General features: G+C 45.9%; 1 protein-coding gene across 1 annotated transcript; it reads left to right on the forward strand.

Moving 5' to 3' along the window:
- The first annotated feature begins 80 nt into the window (after positions 1 to 80).
- MRTO4 (MRT4 homolog, ribosome maturation factor) lies at positions 81 to 14,759 on the forward strand. Its single transcript, XM_065421340.1, has 8 exons — positions 81 to 145; positions 2,751 to 2,809; positions 8,508 to 8,611; positions 9,106 to 9,187; positions 11,080 to 11,147; positions 12,544 to 12,695; positions 13,520 to 13,596; positions 14,334 to 14,759. The coding sequence occupies exons 1-8, from the start codon at positions 118 to 120 to the stop codon at positions 14,478 to 14,480; spliced, it is 717 nt and encodes a 238-aa protein (XP_065277412.1). The 5' UTR covers positions 81 to 117; the 3' UTR covers positions 14,481 to 14,759.
- Positions 14,760 to 17,133: the final 2,374 nt, after the last annotated feature.

Consider the following 17,133-nt stretch of genomic DNA (forward strand, 5'->3'; position numbering starts at 1 on the left):
GCGAGGGCAGCTCTGGTCAGGCACCTCCTCGGGCACCTCCAGGGGTTTCCTATCCCGGCAGCCCTCGCGGCGCACAGGGTCCTTGGCGCGCTCAGCTGGGGCAGCAACGTGCGAGCCATGCCTAAATCCAAGCGGGACAAGAAGAGTGAGTGACCCCCCCCCCATTCCTCCTTCCCCGCCCAGGGACCCCCCCAGCTCACCTCACCGCCCGCCCCCTCCCCGAGCCTGGGCCGGGGGCCCCCTCTGCCCTCCCCTCCCGCTGTCCGCCCGGCGCCCGCGCCCCTTTGCAGGCGGGAGGCTGGGCCCGGCAGGGCCGCTCGCGTTTCGGTGGTGGCTTCCCTGCTCCGCGGAGGTGGGGCCCCCGGTGGGGTCTGTTCCACCCTCGGTGAGCCCCTGGCTGCCGTAACGCCGTGATACTGCGGCGTGGGAGCCGCCGGGGGCTCGTGAATGTCTCTCCTGCGGCTCCGTGCAGCACGTGATATAAAAACACTGATTTAATTAACAGCCACTCAGGATGCTTTTACTATGTTACTAAACCCATTGTGGAATACTTGGTCAGGCATGGTGTCAAGTGTCATGGGGTAGCCATGTTAGTCTGTATCTACAAAAACAACAAGGAGTCTGGTGGCACCTTAAAGACTAACAGATTGATTTGGGCATAAGCTTTCGTGGGTAAAAAACCTCACTTCTTCAGATGCATAGAGTGAAACTACAGTACCCACCTGGGGAAGTGAGGAAACAGATTTACAGAGCAAGACGGGTACCCAGAAATCACCTACTACAGGACAGGCCCAATAAGGACAATAACAGAACACCACTGGCCATCACATATGTCCCCAGCTAAAACCTCTCCAGCGCATTATCCACGATCTACAACCTATCCTGGAAAATGATCCCTCACTCTCACAGACCTTGGGAGGCAGGCCAGTCCTCGCTTACAGACAACCCCCCAACCTGAAGCAAATACTCACCAGCAACTACACCCCACACCACAGAAACACCAACCCAGGAACCAATCCCTGTAGCAAACCTCGTTGCCTACTCTGTCCCCATATCTACTCTGGCGACACCATCAGAGGACCCAACCACATCAGCCACACCATCAAGGGCTCATTCACCTGCACATTTACTAATGTTATATATGCCATCATGTGCCAGCAATGCCCCTCTGCCATGTACATTGGCCAAACTGGACAGTCCCTCCGCAAAAGAATAAATGGACACAAATCGGACATCAGGAATGGTAACATACAAAAGCCAGTAAGTGAACACTTCAATCTCCCTGGTCATTCTATTACAGATTTAAAAGTCACTATCATTGAACAAAAAAACTTCAGAAACAGACTTCAAAGAGAAACAGCAGAACTAAAATTCATTTGCAAATTTAACACCATTAATCTGGGCTTGAATAGGGACTGGGAGTGGCTGGCTCATTACAGAAGCAGCTTTTCCTCTCCTGGAATTGACACCTCCTCATCTATTATTGGGAGTGGACCACATCCACCCTGATTGAATTGGCCCTGTCAACACTGGTTCTCCACTTGCGAAGTAACTCCCTGCTCTCCATGTGTCAGTATATAATGCCTGCATCTGTAACTTTCACTCTATGCATCTGAAGAAGTGAGGTTTTTATCCACGAAAGCTTATGCCCAAATAAATCTGTCTTTAAGGTGCCACCAGACTCCTTGTTGTTTTGGTCAGGCAGTTTGCTGTGAGAGAGTTTTATATATATATAAACGAAACAACGAATTCACACTCCTGTGGCTCTTTTGGGTAATGTTGATTGTTTGGCTACGGAACCACTGAGGTCTGAGTATCAGAGGACTAGCCGTGTTAGTCTGTATCCAGAAAAACAATGAGGAGTCCGGTGGCACCTCAAAGACTATCAGATTTATTTGGGCATAAGCTTTCGTGGGTAAAAAACCCATTTCTTCAGATGCATGGAGTGAAAATTACAGATATAGGCATAAATATACATACTGGCACATGAAGAGAGGGAGTTACCTTCACTACAAAAGCAATTTTCCCTCTCTTGGTATTGACACCGCCTCATCAATTATTGGGAGTGGACCACATCCACCCTGACTGGATTGGCCTTGTCAACACTGGTTCTCCATTTGTAAGGTAACTCCCTTCTCTTCATGTGCCAGTATATATATTTATGCCTGTATCTGTAATTTTCACTCCATGCATCTGAAGAAGTGGGTTTTTTACCCGTGAAAACTTATGCCCAAATGAATCTGTTAGCCTTTAAGGTGCCACCAGACTCCTCATTGTTACTGAGGTGGGGGGTGGGGGAGTTGTGTGCAGACATTAGGCAGAATAGGCTGTGTTAGTTGGTCTGGGAATTATAGAACCAATCTGGCAGCCTCAGTAACGCTGTTTACTTTCTATTCATGAGTTCCTTGCCTCTTACCTGGGATGATGCAAATATCTGGCGATGTGCTGTTGCATGTCAGTGTAATATGAAACCCTGAAATGTTTTATTTCAATGATGGTTTGTAGCTCATGGTTTTAATTAGTAAAGGAAACCCTGATCCTACAACCATGCGGGCGCTCCCAGCAAAGCATCAGTGCTAGAAGGTTGCACATGGTCTTCTAGAAATGAGTCAAAAGTCTTTGAGTTCATTAAAGCTGATGTCCAGAGTGTATTTGGCAGCCACATTTCTGTGCTTTTTAATTGTACTTTAATTGTACATAAGCAGTGCCCAAGTGATCAATAATGCTGAAGCTCTTCTTCTTCCTTTCAGTTTCCCTAACAAAAACCACAAAGAAAGGTTTAGAAGTCAAACAGAGTTTAATAGAAGAGGTAAGTAAGAACATACGTCATAAGGTGCTGCATTTAGTTTTCCATTCTATATCGGAGAAAAACAGATATGCTCTTTCCCTTCTGTAGAATCTCCTCCGGGTGAGGCTCTTAATATACTTTACACAGACTAAGTCTCACTACATGCTTTACAGATGTGGGGAAACCGAGGCACACAGAGGCAATTTGACTAGACCCCAGAAATATAGAAAAGAAGCACTTTGAGAATGGTCAACTGTTGTGTCAGATGAATTCATTAAAGATCTGTTAAATTTCTTATAAAAAAAAAAAGTTACAGTGCATACAGTAAAACTTCCTCAGGACTTAAGCTGAGTGCCACAAGGGTCATAAAAGAATTCGTCGTGCTGTCTGTGTAGTGGGTCATACAATTGACCAACTACATTACTGAGGCTTCTTCGTCTCTTCAGGTATTGGCTTCTATCAGGGGTAGGACAGTGGGCTTAATGGTTGAGTTGTGTACTGCACTTTAGCGGTCGAGGTAGTCACTACAAACAGCATCCTGAACAACAGCCAAGGCCATCCATGTAAATCAGATGATGACATTCTCTCACGCTGGATGGAACATTATCACAGTGTCCTGAACCATCCTCCAGCTGCCGCTTGTTCAGAGCTGGTTGATCTGGCAGTCACTGTGGTTCCAGATCCAGACATTTGTACTCATGCACGAACATTGGATGAAGTGAAGTGTGCCATCTCTAAACTGAAACACGGACACGCAGACGGTGCTGATGGCATCCCCTCAGAGCTGCTAAAATGTGCTATTGATCCTCTAGCTGAATCACTTCTGGCCATCTTTCGTCTGGTGTGGAGAACTGGAACCCTGCCAACCGCCTGGAAGGACGGCATTGTGATCTAATTCCATAAGGGCAAGGGACCACGCAATGAATGTAAGAGCCACAGGCTCATCACCTTGCTCTCCATTACAGGGAAGGTGTTTGCACATGTTTTCCTGGCACGCCTGGAGCCTTTGCTACATTGGAAGCGTCGTCCCCAACAGTCAGGCTTTATGAGGAACAGGTCCACATTAGACACCATTTTGGTCCTTCGCTTATTGTCAGAAATACATTGCGAGTTCAGGAAGCACCTGCACATAGCGTATGTTGATCTTAAGGCTGCATTTGATTCAGTAGACCGTGTCGCGTTATGGAAGGCCTTAAAGGGCATAGGTGTCCCTACCACTTCGCTGGACTTGATTATAGAGCTTCTTAATGGAACCACTGCCCATGTTCGTCTGGGGAACCAGATGTCAGTGCCTTTTAAATCAGTATCTGGTGTTGGGCAGGGTTGCATTCTGGCCCCTGCATTCTTTTGTCGGGCAATGGATTTCATAATGCAGCATTCTGTCAGGTCCATAGGCATTGAGATCGGCGATCTCTCGCTCACAGACCTTGACTGTGCTGATGACGTTGTTCTTTTAATACAGAGTCCCAACAGGTTTTGTGAGGCACTCCAGCATATGGAGGAGGAGTTAGCTAAAATTGGTCTCCATGTTTCATGGTCAAAGACAAAACTGCAAAATCTAAGACCAGGTCCACCTGCAACTCCAATCTCTTTGAACAATGAAACTGTTGAATCAGTTTCCAGCTTTTGCGATCTGGGTTCTATACTTATCAGCTCCTCCAATTCTCACACGGAGGTTCTCCATCAGATTGGCATCGCAGCATCTGCCATGGGCCATTTACAGCGGATTTGGAATCAACATCATCTTAGTATGACAACCAAGTTTAGGATTTATTCGAGCTGCATCCTTCCCATAGTGATGTACAGCTGCGAAACATGGACGCTATGCCGCGCAGACTGGGCAAAGCTGGAGGCTTTCCACACAAAATGTCAACGTCATATATTGGGCATAAAGTGGAGTTAACTTCATCTGTAATGCAGATGTTTATGGTAATTCGGGTCTACAGACTACTGGGGCCATTGTCCTCAGGCGGCACCTTATGCTTTTTGGGCATGTCTCAAAGATGCCACAAGACTTCCAGCAAACGCTGTTCTCCAGGTGGCTTGTAACATCCGGGATAAAATTCCACCAACTGAGGGGTGGAGGCGGCCCAGAGGCAGACCCCTTATTACATGGGTTCATCGAGTCTGTTCTGATGTTGGACTCTCAGGCCGTCAAGCCTTCGCGGTTGCGCAGGAACGCGCCAAATGATGAATGATGGCTACAGCCGACTGGCTAAGCGTTGGGGAGAGAGAGAGAGAGAGAGAGAGAGAGAGAGTTAGTTTAGCAAATACTGTTTGTTTTATAATTTACATAAGAACATAAGAAAGGCCGTACTGGGTCAGACCAAAGGTCCATCTAGCCCAGTATCTGTCTACCGACAGTGGCCAATGCCAGGTGCCCCAGAGGGAGTGAACCTAACAGGCAATGATCAAGTGATCTCTCTCCTGCCATCCATCTCCATCCTCTGACGAACAGAGGCTAGGGACACCATTCTTACCCATCCTGGCTAATAGCCATTTATGGACTTAGCCACCATGAATTTATCCAGTCCCCTTTTAAACATTGTTATAGTCCTAGCCTTCACAACCTCCTCAGGTAAGGAGTTCCACAAGTTGACTGTGCGCTGTGTGAAGAAGAACTTCCTTTTATTTGTTTTAAACCTGCTGCCTATTAATTTCATTTGGTGACCCCTAGTTCTTGTATTATGGGAATAAGTAAATAACTTTTCCTTATCCACTTTCTCAACATCACTCATGATTTTATATACCTCTATCATGTCCCCCCTTAGTCTTCTCTTTTCCAAACTGAAGAGTCCTAGCCTCTTTAATCTTTCCTCATATGGGACCCTCTCTAAACCCTTAATCATTTTAGTTGCTCTTTTCTGAACCTTTTCTAGTGCTAGAATATCTTTTTTGAGGTGAGGAGACCACATCTGTACACAGTATTCGAGATGTGGGCGTACCATGGATTTATATAAGGGCAATAATATATTCTCAGTCTTATTCTCTATCCCCTTTTTAATGATTCCTAACATCCTGTTTGCTTTTTTGACCGCCTCTGCACACTGCGTGGACATCTTTAGAGAACTATCCACGATGACGCCAAGATCTTTTTCCTGACTCGTTGTAGCTAAATTAGCCCCCATCATGTTGTATGTATAGTTGGGGTTATTTTTTCCAATGTGCATTACTTTACATTTATCCACATTAAATTTCATTTGCCATTTTGCTGCCCAATCACTTAGTTTTGTGAGATCTTTTTGAAGTTCTTCACAATCTGCTTTGGTCTTAACTATCTTGAGTAGTTTAGTATCATCTGCAAACTTTGCCACCTCACTGTTTACCCCTTTCTCCAGATCATTTATGAATAAATTGAATAGGATTGGTCCTAGGACTGACCCTTGGGGAACACCACTAGTTACCCCTCTCCATTCTGAGAATTTACCATTAATTCCTACCCTTTGTTCCCTGTCCTTTAACCAGTTCTCAATCCATGAAAGGACCTTCCCTTTTATCCCATGACAGCTTAATTTACGTAAGAGCCTTTGGTGAGGGACCTTGTCAAAGGCTTTCTGGAAATCTAAGTACACTATGTCCACCGGATCCCCCTTGTCCACATGTTTGTTGACCCCTTCAAAGAACTCTAATAGATTAGTAAGACACGATTTCCCTTTACAGAAACCATGTTGACTATTGCTCAAGAGTTTATGTTTTTCTATGTGTCTGACAATTTTGTTCTTTACTATTGTTTCAACTAATTTGCCCGGTACCGACGTTAGACTTACCGGTCTGTAATTGCCGGGATCACCCCTAGAGCCCTTTTTAAATATTGGCGTTGCATTAGCTAACTTCCAGTCATTGGGTACCGAAGCCGATTTAAAGGACAGGTTACAAACCTTAGTTAATAGTTCCGCAACTTCACATTTGAGTTCTTTCAGAACTCTTGGGTGAATGCCATCTGGTCCCGGTGACTTGTTAATGTTGAGTTTATCAATTAATTCCAAAACCTCCTCTAGTGATACTTCAATCTGTGACAGTTCCTCAGATTTGTCACCTACAAAAGCCAGCTCAGGTTTGGGAATCTCCCTAACATCCTCAGCCGTGAAGACTGAAGCAAAGAATCCATTTAGTTTCTCCGCAATGACTTTATCATCTTTAAGCGCTCCTTTTGTATTTTCATCGTCAAGGGGCCCCACTGGTTGTTTAGCAGGCTTCCTGCTTCTGATGTACTTAAAAAACATTTTGTTATTACCTTTGGAGTTTTTGGCTAGCCGTTCTTCAAACTCCTCTTTGGCTTTTCTTATTACACTCTTGCACTTAAGTTGGCAGTGTTTGTGCTCCTTTCTATTTGCCTCACTAGGATTTGACTTCCACTTTTTAAAGGAAGTCTTTTTATCTCTCACTGCTTCTTTTACATGGTTGTTAAGCCACGGTGGCTCTTTTTTAGTTCTTTTACTGTTTTTCTTAATTTGGGGTATACATTGAAGTTGAGCCTCTATTATGGTGTCTTTAAAAAGGGCCCACGCAACTTGCAGGGATTTCACTTTAGTCACTGTACCTTTTAACTTTTGTCTAACTAACCCCCTCATTTTTGTATAGTTCCCCCTTTTGAAATTAAGGGCCACAGTGTTGGGCAGTTGAGGTGTTCTTCCCACCACAGGGATGTTGGATGCTATTGTATTATGGTCACTATTTCCAAGCGGTCCCGCTATAGTTACCTCTTGGACCAGCTCCTGCGCTCCACTCAGGATTAAATCTAGAGTCGCCTCTCCCCTTGTGGGTTCCCGTACCAGCTGCTCCATGAAGCAGTCATTTAAAGTATCGAGAAATTTTATCTCTGCATTTCGTCCTGAAGTGAAATGTTCCCAGTCAATATGGGGATAATTGAAATCCCCCACTATTATTGGGTTCTTAATTTTGATAGCCTCTCTAATTTCCCTTAGCATTTCATCATCACTATTACTGTCCTGGTCAGGTGGTCGATAATAGATCCCTAATGTTATATTTTTACTAGAGCATGAAATTTCTATCCATAGAGACTCTATGGAACCTGTGGATTCGCTTAAGATTTTTACTTCATTTGAATCTACACTTTCTTTAACATATAGTGCCACTCCTCCCCCTGCATGGCCTGTTCTGTCCTTCCGATATATTTTGTACCCCGGAATGATTGTGTCCCATTGATTGCTCTCAGTCCACCAGGTTTCTGTGATGCCTATTATATCTATATCCTCCTTTATCACAAGGCACTCTAGTTCACCCATCTTATTATTTAGACTTCTGGCATTTGTGTACAAGCACTTTAAAAACTTGTCCCTGTTTATTAGCCTGCCTTTTTCTGATGTGCCAGATTCTTTTTTATGTGACTGTTTATCATCTGATCCGGCCCTTACATTATACTTTTCAGTCCTCTGCTCCTGACTATAACCTGGAGATTCTCTATCATCAGACTCTCCCCTAAGAGAAGTCTGTGTCCGATCCACATTTATTTTAATGTAAAAAAAAAAAAAAAATTTTTTTTTACAGTTGATTAGTTCAAATGGAGAATCTCACATCAAAATCATAGTAGTTAGTTCCATGATATTGCTGGGGAGCTAGAGATGTTGCCATGAATAGAATTTTTGAACAATCCTTCCATCCCATCTTCTGTGTTTAAGCTGTTGCAGAAATGCATTGGTATGCAATGGGGATTTCTCTGATGTTTGCTATAACTGCTCAACATCATGTTTTCCTATAGTTGCGGAAATGTGTGGACACCTACAAATACCTCTTTATCTTCTCTGTTGCCAACATGAGAAACAACAAGCTGAAGGATATCAGAAGTGCCTGGAAGCACAGCAGGTGAGCAGTAGTCTCCGAGATTGCTTCCGCTCATGGCTACTGATCATGAATATTGTGTTATAGGTGTATACATACCTTAGACAGATTACTGTACTTAGTTCTGTGGGAGGGGGAGGTAACTGCTAGAAGAGCTCTATGAATTTTCTTCTCTTCCACCCCTCAAGAGGATAGTTTCCAGCTTGGGGCTCTTGGCTGCAGTCCTGGGGTTAACTCTAGGATTTAAAAAGCGGCAGTGTTCCATGGCAGCTTCCAGGCATTGGCATGTAGAGCTAAAGTGATGCAATGCCTATCACCGTCCATCCCTCCTGTTTGGGGCAGAACAGTAACTTTCCTAATTCTTAGGTTACAAGAGAGAAGTTTCAGGATCCCCTTCCCCAGCCCTTAAAAAGGGAGAGGCTGCGACTCCCCGATTGAGAACCCGTCTTCATCCCTGATTCAACTCTGCAGATGTATTGAGCCCATCATGATGGATTCTTTTCCTTTTTTTCTAATAGGATTTTCTTTGGGAAAAACAAAGTTATGATGGTGGCACTGGGACGGGGGCCAGCTGATGAGTACAAGGAGAACTTACACCAGGTATGTTCTGATTTCCATAGCTTTTGCATGTTTTGGAAGTAAGCCTTATTTTCTGTAAATCTCAAGAGAAAATAAAGAATTGCTTTGGAGAGCCAGAATGGATCAATACTCTTCCATCTGCAGTAAATGGGATTCAAATACTTAGATCAGGGGTCTCAAAGTCCCGGCCCGAGAACCTCCCCACTGCGGCCCATGGAAACTTTTTAAAAAGTTCTTTCATCCGGCCCTCAAGGCTGCCGGCTGGGGGTGGGAGGGAGCGGGCAGGAGAGATTCACATGCCCCTCCCCCCAACGTTGCTCCATCCTGCTGCTCCTGGGACCCTCCCAGGAGTTGCACTCGGCAACGTGTCATTCACCTCGGAGAGCTCGGCTCCCTGCAAGCGGTTCCCTATCCCTGCTGTTGCCACGGAGGAGAGACGCATACAGCCATGCTGCCAGCTGTCTGCTGCAGGCGCCGCCCCCGCAGCTCCCATTGGCTGGGGGAGAGGGACAGAGATACCATCACTAGTCAGCCATGGAGACGGCATCATTAGTTGCCGGGCAGAGTCAGTCAGGGCGGCATGAGGCCAAGGGAGCGAGGGAAAAGGGTGGGAAACGGGCTGGGAGGTGGCGGGAACACCATCTTCAGTGATATTATTGGCCATTGGGAGGATTTTAGGGCCAGTGCCAGTCCTCAGGTAAATTGAGTTTGAGACCCTTGACTTAGATTGTCAGCTCTTTGGGGGCAGGGACCATTTTTCTGCTCTGTGTTTGTACAGCACCTAGCACAAAGGGGTCCTGGTCCACGACTGGGGCACCTAAGCACTACCACAATGTTGATGATAAAGCCAGTCCTTCACTGATATGTAGATCTTTAGGCAAGTTGTCTTTGACATCAGTCCCATTTCCAGTGTGGGCAGCCTTTTGACTCTGGTGGTGGTTAGCTTCACGTCAGTGTAGCTTTGTTCACCGTAGGTTCTTCCACTACAGTAAGAAATTTGTCCTTTTAATCAGTTCACCAAAGGAAGGGTGCACGAGGATGTTGCAGCAATTCCCTCCTCCTTCCAGCGTGTTGGGGGGTGAGGGGTAAAATCACCGTGCCTTGCTCACAAGATACCTATTGTTAGTAGTAGAGCAACTCAATCCTGAAGGTCTGGGTTGCAGGTACAAGTGGCATCTCTCAGCCAATACTGCTTAACCTTCTTGCTGTGGAGGCAGAATTGTTGGGAGAGCTCGAAGGACCTCCACCAGTAGATGTGTCTTCAAATCTTTTTAGCCTCTCACTGAAGGAGGACTGCAGCCAGTATGTGAACAGTCTGAATTCATCCATCCAAGCTTTAAAAATAATTTGGAGCCTCAGCCCTACGGAATTCTTACTACAGTTTGAAAAACTAAACTCTGATACTAAGAGCTCTCACAGGAGTCCAAAAATTCTCTGTTCAACTCATTTTTCTTCTTCAGCAATTCTATGACTAGATCATAGTGACTTTTCAAATGGGATTTCTCTGACTTTTCCTCATGAAACATCTGAGAATCTTGATCTTAATTCTTTCTTAGGCCCCAGTGATTCATACCCTTTTCCACCTCCCACAATCTAAACTCCTTTCTCCAGAGTTTACATCTGGAATGTCCTGCCAAGCCACTGCTTCCTTCAGCCACAGAACAAGTTTCACGTCAGGAGGAAAAGTCTCCTGAAATAGACTTGCCATCTACATCCGGTCCTTCTTAATTTAGTCTTCCTCACAGCACCAAAGGGCTGCAAGACACGTTGCAGCTGATTAATCAAGATCTGCAAATCTTAAGGGTTGGGTCCTCTGAATTATCTGGGCTTCCTGAGTAAACTCGCTATTAGGGGGCTTCAGCACGGCCCAGGTTAAGTGCTCTGTTGAATTCCACATACTGCTTATCTTCCAGGTCAGCAAACACCTAAGAGGTGAAGTCGGTCTCCTGTTCACCAATCGCACCAAAGAAGATGTGAACGAGTAAGTATCTGTGGGGGTAACAAAGGGGCTTCGGTCTAATGGCACACTTGCCACCAGTGTTGCATCTTCACTGAGAAAGAACTGAAGTTCATACTGAGCCTCTTCTCCGTCGCTGAAACAGAAGCCGCTATTGGCAGCAATTCTCTTGCTCTCCTTGATGCTGGTCTCATGACAATGTTCAGCTTAAAATGCTTCTATGCATACCTCCCTTTGGAGTTGTGATGGGAAAGGCAGGGGGAAGTTATAGCAGGTTATGCCATGATTGAAAAGGGAATGGGAGGTGCTACACTCTGACGCACATGGCTGTTTTCTTGGAGATGTTGAACTACGCTTGTCCATTGGAACTGGGTAATCTCCATAAGAGTAAAATCTAGTGCCACAGGGTGAGCAACTGCTTAAGCAATCTCCTGCCCACCACCCCACAAACACAGCTGACTGGACTTTTCCTTTCCTGAATCTCATGCTCTAACACAGGGATCGGCAACCTTTGGCCCGCGGCCCACCAGGTGGGCCGGGCCGGTTTGTTTACCTGCCTCGTCCACAGGTTCGGCTGATCGCGGCTCCCACTGGCCGTGGTTCGCCGTCCCAGGCCAATGGGGGCTGCGGGAAGCGGTGCGGGCCAAGGGATGTGTTGGCCGACACTTCCCGCAGCCCCCATTGGCCTGGAGTGGCGAACTGCGGCCAGTGGGAGCCGCGATCCGCCGAACCAGCGGATGTGGCAGGTAAACAAACCGGCCCGGCCCGCCAGGGGGCTTACCCTGGTGGGCCGCGGGCCAAAGGTTGCCGATCCCTGCTCTAACATAACTTGCACTTACCTGTAAAGTTAGTGTGGGGTCAAACAGCTGCAAAGCTTTCCAGAGTCCCCAAGAGTTACCTACACACATGGACACAAGTACAAATCACCTTCTGGTATTGCTGGCGAGAGTGAGTGTGGAAGCAGTAGAACATCTCTTGGTAAGTTGGCCTGTCATCCGTCCTGTGGACCCAGACTAATTAGAGGAATTTTGCTGGGGGGGAGGAGGTAATTGTAAACCTAGCTTGAAAAGGATGCATTTCTTTAATGAGGTAGCAGGAAAAACGGCAACCCTGCCTACATGTAGAGCTTTTCCACCATCAACAGAACATTCACAACCTCAGTCACTTTCTTTTCCCCCTGCCAAAAAAAAAAAACAAAACTCTGGGCTTTATTACTGCTGATCTGTTGTACATGGAAGGTGTTTGGATACTGCAGTGATGGGCAGTAGTACAAAACCCATAGATGCTGATTTCACAATGTCCGCACCTGTTGGGGTAGGATAGATGAGTTCCAAGGCTGACCCATCCCAAATGAGGTTTATTCTACAGCTGGAGGTTTCTTGAATAAGTAATACTCTTGTTTCCTTCCCCCCTCTCCCAGATGGTTCTCTCAGTTCAAAGAGGTGGACTTTGCCCGTGCAGGTAACAAGGCAACATTCACAGTGAGCTTGGACACAGGGCCCCTGGAGCAGTTTCCCCACTCCATGGAGCCTCAATTACGGCAGCTGGGATTGCCAACGGCTTTGAAAAAAGGTATGTGAGCTGGCTGGGACATCTGATCATAATTCCCTCTCTGCCACTAAAATATTCCAGACTTACTGGCTTTTATTTAATAAATGTTGGTAACCTCTTGATCAGCATATATGCAGAAAGGCCTGGTAGGGAGAGTGTTAGATGATGGAAGCAGAAGTCAGAGCATATGTTCAGCAGGGAACATCTAATATTAAAATCCCCTTCCTCCTCCTTGGTTGGCACTAGAATTGTTTGTTTATTCTATATCATAATATTCTTGTCTCTAAGAGCTGGTCAGGATAAGCCAAGCACCTGATGAAAGCCCCATCTCCTATATGCCTGGATTTTTCAAATCAGTCAGCTGGGCTTGACCTGCAGGTCACAAGGATTTCTCATGGAGAATGTAATTTATTTACTTCAGTATATGTCTTGGCAAAGCCACAGGCAGTCGTGTGAAGTCTCCTGTTGTTTCTGTCAAAGGAATCAGCCTGAATTAGTAATTGCATGAAAATGGGGGAGCCGTGGGGACTCAGCATTTGGGAGAGGACAGGTATGAAGCAAACACCTGCTAAGAGATTAGTCGCTGAAGTGGGTTTACACTGCATATCAATTTCAGCGACTGATACATGCCTTACATTATATTACATTTCCTCACAGAACTGTCTGCCTATGTAAAAATCAAACCCATTTATTGTGCTGCCGAGTTGAAGCTTCATTACTCTATACTACCAGCACTAGAGAACCAGGCTGAGAGCTCCGATTACCACAGCAGCTCTAGTGTTCTCTAACCTCAAGTGGTATTCATCCCCCTGACTGGATCCCCTTCTTCCTCCCTGTTCCTGCAGGAGTCGTGACACTGCTTTCCGATTATGAAGTCTGCAAGGAAGGGGATGTTCTGACCCCTGAACAGGCTCGTGTCTTGGTGAGTAACGTATTAGCAGCAGTTATGCAGCTGTAGTTCACAGGCAGCCACTATTTCCATCCAGTAACAAGTCCTGTGGAGCTTTCATGACATTACAAATCAGTGTGGCCAGTAAATTTAATTCAGTGTATGAGACCATTTGTGCTCAAATCAAGTAACTTCACTTCTGGCTATTAACAATAATGCATAGCTGCTGTTGATTAGGGTTGTAATATGCATCCTTACGAGCTGTTTTGGCTGCTAAGCAATAATACTTGACTGGGGATTAATGACCAGCTGGAAGAACAGCCCAAGATGCAAATGAAGGAGTCCAGCTGATCACTTGAGAAATACCCTGTGCTGAGACAGGTATTGTTTAATTCTAAGAACACGTGGAGAAATGACCAGGATGATGGACCAGGTATTGCTAAAAGAATTAAATGCCTTGCATGTTGAGATTTGAATCCTGCCTTTGCATTCTAGTTTTATACCGTGCATTTTGAAACCAGCAGTAAAATCATAACTGCCTGAGAGTGGCATGGACTGAGGGAAGGGATCCATCTAATCGAGCTTGAAGGGAAAAGTCTGCATTAAAATAGCTTCATGCTTTTGGTCTATCTCAAGTTGAACTTATCCTTATATTAAAATGCACCCTTTGACTCTTGCTTACATCCCCTGTTTTGGCATAATCCAGTTTAAAGGTGTTACTTAATGTGAGAGCTAGCAGTATGAGTGACAAGTTCCTGTCTCCCTTTCAGAAACTCTTTGGCTATGAGATGGCAGAGTTTAAAGTGACCATCAAGTGCATGTGGCATTCTGAGACCGGAGACTTCCAGCAGTTAGTGAAAGAAACAGAAGAAACCTCAGAGATGGAGGACGACGACGACGAAGAAAATGACAATTAACAGAAAGACCCGCTATAGGACATTAGAGACAGTTTGTTCTATTTCAAGAATAGTCCACTGAAGCCCATGGGTACTCTCCCTCAGGTGCAGCAGGACAAAGTTGATCAACCCACAGACTTGCTATTTATCAAAGATGATGCAAATGGTTTATCTATAAAATTAAGTAGAAATTTTGGATTCTTGCCTGTGCCGCCTTTGACTGCCTCTTTAAGCATCCCTGGGCCAGGAGGAAATGTGCAGCACCTGAGAGCAGGCTAAAGTAAAACCCTTTCCACTCTGTGCTTATTGTTCAAACTTGAGCCGTATCTCTGCAAATCTACTTCACTGCCCCATCCTTCCTCTCTACAGAAAATTGCTTTTGAATTGCTCACTTATCATTAGAAATGACAGTTGTATGGAGTCAAGTTGCATTTAAACAGTTGCTCTCTAAAGGAGAAGGTACTAATTAATATTGCCTAGAAGGTTGGGTTTTGTCTTAATTCTACAGCTAAGAGAACAATCTGGACTGTATTCCTTTGAGAGCAGATACTGACTAAATTACCCCTGAAACTAAAAGATGGCAGAGGCATCCTTTGGCAAGTTCCTTCTGTCTTCACTGAGCCGGTTTAACAACAGTGCATCACCAGAACGACTGCAGCTTCCCTCAGGCATGGCATATTTCTCAGTGTAGAACGGTAACAGAGCAGCAGTCTAACCTCTTTTCAGTTGCAGACCCCTACAAAATTTCAAGTGGAGGTGCAGACCCCTTTTGAAGTCTTACGCAGTCTGTAGCCCCCCAGCGGTCTGCAGACCACAGGTTGAAAACCCCCTGTTCTGTGGTAATGCCAACCTTTTGCAGAACCCCTAGATATACTCTTCAGACTCCAAGGGTCTGTGGACTACAGGTTGAAAACCACTGAAATAGAAGAATTATCTTCACTCCAATTTCTAGTATAGAATAGCTGTGATTTTCCTGTAACTGATTCTTGGCCTAGCACCTCCAAGGTTCTAACCGAATGAGTAATTTTTTTTAAAGGGGAAAGAGTCCTAAAAGTTATACTTTAAATGTTGGTGTAACTAACCTCTGAAGTAGAGCTGCTCTGGCAGTGAGGAGTATGTGTGTACAATACTCAATCTATAGAAGCAGGCAAAAATCCTGTAGTTAAGACTTTAGGATGCAGAACTGAGGTTGCAACTACATGACTGAGACAGAAGGGGGGGCATTGTGGTGGTAAAGCAGTCACATGACCAGTTGTAATTAGTGCCCATGGCACTTGCAAGAGTCTAGATCAGTGGTCTCCAACCTTTTTAAGCACAACCCAGGATCTGCCTCAAAGAAAATGTAGAACAAACAGTAATCGCACAAACACCCTTCCCCACTCACTCCATCCTCACTCACTCTCCCCCCCACCCTCTCTGGGCTGGGGCCAAGGGGTTCAGAGTGTGGGAGGGACTCCAGACTGAGCCTGGGGCAGGGGGTTGGGGAGCAGGGTGTGGGCTCTGGGGTTTGGGTGCAGGAGGGGGCTCAGGGCTGGGCAGGAGCTTGGGGTGCAAGAGGGGCTGCAGGCTCTGGGAGGGAGTTTGGGGGGGGGGGAAGCCTCAGGGCAAAGGTAGGGGGTTGGAGTGCAGGAGGAGTTTGGCCAGCATGTCCAGCAGTAGCTCCTCAGGGGAGAAGGGGAGGTGGCTCAGCACCCTGCCCAGGTGCAGGCACCACCCCCACTGCTCCCATTGGCCGTGGTTCCCCATCCCCGGCCAATGGGAGCTGCAGGGGGCAGTGCCTGCAGGCAAGGGCAGTATGCAGACACACTCCCCCTCCCCCCCCCCCCCCCCAGGAGCTACTGCCAGGAGCAGTGTAGGGCCAGGGCAGGCAAGGAGCCTGCCTTAGCCCCACTGTGCTGCAGGACTGTTAGCAACCAATCTCCCGGTTTGGCAACCCTAGACTGAGATCAACTGTCAAAGGCTCCACCATCAACCAGTCGATCACAATCTACCGGTTGGTGACCACTGGTCTAGACTGAACCACAACTTTAGGTTACACACTGCCTGTGGAAAATTCCACCAGAGGTAAGACTAGGGTTGTCAGCCCTCCAGGAATGAAAGATTAATCTTCAATTAAAGATTGTCATGTGAGGAAACCTCCAGGAATACCCAACCAAAATTAGCAACCCTAGGACTGGTCTTGTGTATGATGTCCACTGTTCAAGTGGGTTGTCTTCAACAGAATTGAGGAAGTTATGTAGCTAGACCGGAGTAAACAAAGTGCTATTTAAACAGTTACTTAATGGGCAGGATAGTTCCCATGCTTGAGCCAAACTACATTAAGGTTATTCCTGCAGTTCTACTATTTAACAAAACATGTTTTAGGAAGCCTGCACCTGGGCTGAAATCCTGATGGCTTAAGACCGTTTCGGAAGGCCTAATTTGCACTTTGAAGTTCCTCTCTCAGCTTTAGAGAGGCTTATTTTCACAGCTCTTGCCTTGGAAATAGAGCAAGTAACTGGGCTAAAGTCCCTTCATGAGTGAACAGCACAAGCAAAATTGGAACCTGCACCCTTCCTAAAGGAACTCCATCGCTTTAAGCACAACTATCCTTGTAACTGCTACTGTGATTGGGTTTGGCTGTTATTAAAACAGCTTTAAGCAGAAATTCAAAACAAAATCCAAAATTCAATTA

The sequence above is a fragment of the Emys orbicularis genome, chromosome 22, assembly GCF_028017835.1.
Source record: "Emys orbicularis isolate rEmyOrb1 chromosome 22, rEmyOrb1.hap1, whole genome shotgun sequence".
Taxonomy (NCBI): Eukaryota; Metazoa; Chordata; order Testudines; family Emydidae; genus Emys; species Emys orbicularis.

Excerpts from the sequence above, each read along its gene's own strand:
- MRTO4 (XM_065421340.1), top strand. The coding sequence starts at position 118 with ATGCCTAAATCCAAGCGGGACAAGAAGA. Across the intron at positions 2,810-8,507 it reads AACAGAGTTTAATAGAAGAG|TTGCGGAAATGTGTGGACAC; the intron begins GTAAGTAAGAAC and ends GTTTTCCTATAG. Across the intron at positions 9,188-11,079 it reads ACAAGGAGAACTTACACCAG|GTCAGCAAACACCTAAGAGG; the intron begins GTATGTTCTGAT and ends CTTATCTTCCAG.